The sequence below is a fragment of the Chionomys nivalis genome, chromosome 6 (assembly GCF_950005125.1).
Source record: "Chionomys nivalis chromosome 6, mChiNiv1.1, whole genome shotgun sequence".
Lineage (NCBI taxonomy): Eukaryota > Metazoa > Chordata > Mammalia > Rodentia > Cricetidae > Chionomys > Chionomys nivalis.
The window spans coordinates 5,874,562-5,877,185 of NC_080091.1; the positions used below are offsets into that span (position 1 = coordinate 5,874,562).

General features: G+C 65.5%; 1 protein-coding gene across 1 annotated transcript; it reads left to right on the plus strand.

Moving 5' to 3' along the window:
- Positions 1-626: 626 nt before the first annotated feature.
- LOC130876512 (small integral membrane protein 44-like) lies at positions 627-2,260 on the plus strand. Its single transcript, XM_057773098.1, has 2 exons — positions 627-1,001; positions 1,863-2,260. Exons 1-2 carry the CDS (start codon positions 803-805, stop codon positions 2,063-2,065), a joined length of 402 nt encoding a protein of 133 aa, XP_057629081.1. The 5' UTR covers positions 627-802; the 3' UTR covers positions 2,066-2,260.
- Positions 2,261-2,624: the final 364 nt, after the last annotated feature.

Here is a 2,624-nt window from a genome sequence, read left to right on the forward strand (position 1 = left end):
TGGCAATCCTCCTGCCTCAGTCTCCTGGATGCCAGGATCACAGATGGTGGCCCTGACTCTGGTCCTCACATCACAGAGGCTGCCAGCTAGTTCACCTCATTGGTCACTCAGCCTGGACTCCTCAAGCCTCTATCCATCCTGCCCACGAGCGGCCTCTTGGAGACCAAGTCTACAAGATGCCCCTCCTCCTGGGGGCACCACCCTCACATGGCCCCTCCTCACCCCACACACCCCTGGCTGCGCTCCTCACAGGTCCCTCTCCTCCAGTCTTCCGCTGGGGGTGGAGAGGCATGAAGCTCATCTACACACCACAAAACCCAGCGTCTTGTGTCCCTCACAGCCAGTTTCTGGGATTTTATGGGGTGACTCACCCCTTGAAGCCGGAGGGTGACACATGCGGTAACATTAACCCCTCGTCCCAGGGAAATGCTTGCTACCAGAGCCTGGGACAGCCACAGCGTGTGCAGCGACTCTCAGAACTAGGATCTGAACCCTGTCTCTTCCTTGTCACTTGCTGACCCCCTAGGCTCCCACCCTACATCTGTCCTCCCCACCGTGGCCACCAGAGGGCGCGCATGGGAGTCCGCGCTGCCCGCTGCCACCCAGGGTCCCCGGAAGACCCTGTCCCTCTGCCCCACGGCTGCCCCGGGCTTTTGCACGGTCCTCGCGTGGGCGGATCGGCGTCACAGCCATGACAGCCATCGAGGGAGGGGACCCACAGATATAGCAGCCGTCCTAATCCTTGGAGCTCATCCCCTAATCGCCTGCGTCGGGCTCCGGTGGAGGGTGTCGCCAGCAATCAATGGCGGGGTCGGCGGCGAGCGAGGCACGGGCCTGGAGCCCGGCCCCGGCCATGTACGAGGAGTACCGGCCGCCTCCGCTGGACGCCATCCGCCTGCCTCGCTACGCCTTGTACCTGCTGATGGCCGCCGTCCTGGTGGTGGCCGTGGCCTACGCCATCGTGGGCCACCTCATCAAAGACCTCGCTCATGACTTGGCCGGTGAGCCAGGCTACCCTCCGCGAATCTAGCCTGGGCGGGGTCGCAGTAGGCGTGGGAACGAGGCCCCGTGTGGGCCTGGGGTGAGCCCGGGGTGGGAGGGGGCGGGGTCGAGCCAGGGAGGGGGCAGGACCGGGCCAGAAAGGGGCTGGGCCCGGTAGGGGCGGGGCTGGGCCATGGGAGGAGCGGAGCTGGGCCGGGGTAGGAGGGGCGGAGCTGGGCCAGAAAGGGGCGGGGACATGGAGGGAGGGGCGGGGCTGGGCCTGGGGTGGGCAGGACTGAGCCATGGAGAAAGGGGGGGCGGGACGGGCCCCCGGAGTGGGTGGGGCGGGGCCAGGGAGGGGGCGGGGCCGGGCCTTGGGAGAAGCAGAGCTGGGCCTGGGGTGAGCCCGGGGTGGGAGGGGGCGGGGTCGAGCCAGGGAGGGGGCAGGACCGGGCCAGAAAGGGGCGGAGCGGGCCAGGGAGGGAGGGGCGGAGCTGGGCCTGGGGTGAGCCCAGGGTGGGAGGGGCAGGCCATGGAGGGAGGGGCGGAGCTGGGCCTGGGGTGGGTGGGACTGAGCCGGGGGGGGGGGGAGACGCCCCCCCCAGTGGGTGGGGCGGGGCCAGGGAGGGGGCGGGGTCGATCCAGGGCTGATAGGCGGAGCCTGATCAGGGAGGGGCGGAGCTAGACTAGAAAGGGGCGGGGCGGGGCCAGTTCAGGGGGTGGGTCGGGCCAGAGAGGAGGCGGGGCCTGATCTGGGTCTGGGGTGGGCCCGGGTGGGCGGGGGTGGGCCCGGGTGGGCGGGACTGGGCCAGGGAGGGGGCGGGGCCGTCCCGGGAGGGTGGGCGGGACAAACCACGCCCTCGCTGGTCTCCTCACTGCAGACTGGGCCTTTGGCCCTAAACCAGACCAGGAGGAAGGCCCACGGGAGCTCCGGGCGAGCTTGGCCACGGAAGACCTGGAAGAGCTGGACCTTCAGCTGGCCCTGACCTGGCGCAGGGAGGAAGACCCCGCCCGGGCTCCTCGCCGCCCCTCCATCGCTTTCCGGGACCCTCCCGTGCAAAGTGACTTTTGGAGGCTGGACTGACCAGGAGGGACAGCACCTGCGAGGCTGGCCGGCCTGGCCGTTCTTAGGCTCCCTGAGCCCTCACCACCTCAGCTGGGCCTCCTGTGTCTGTTGTATGACACAGGCTGGCCTGAAGCTCAGAATCCCCCTGCCTCAGCTTGAGTGTTGGGATTATAGACACAAACCCCACCTTATTAAGACTTTGAGATAGGATTTCAGTAGCTCAAGCTAGCCTTGAACTTGATATATAGCAGAGGATGACCTTGAACTCTTAGTCTTCCCGAGGGCGGAGGTGGGATGGGGTGGGGTAGATGACAGGTCACCACATCTGATTTCTGTGCTGCTGGGAATGGAGCCCAGGGCTTCTTCATACAGGCTGGGTCAGCCCCAGGCCCTGATATTTTTAAATCGTTATGAATAATTCTGGCATAGACTCCTTCTGCATCAGCAGTGTCTGCTAAGAGGAGAAAGTGAGGCTGAATTTGGATACAAAATAAAAGTGTGGCAAAGGCTGAAGAGATGGCTCAGAGGATAAGAGCACTGGCTTTTCTCCCAGAGGTCCTGAGTTCAATTCCCAGTA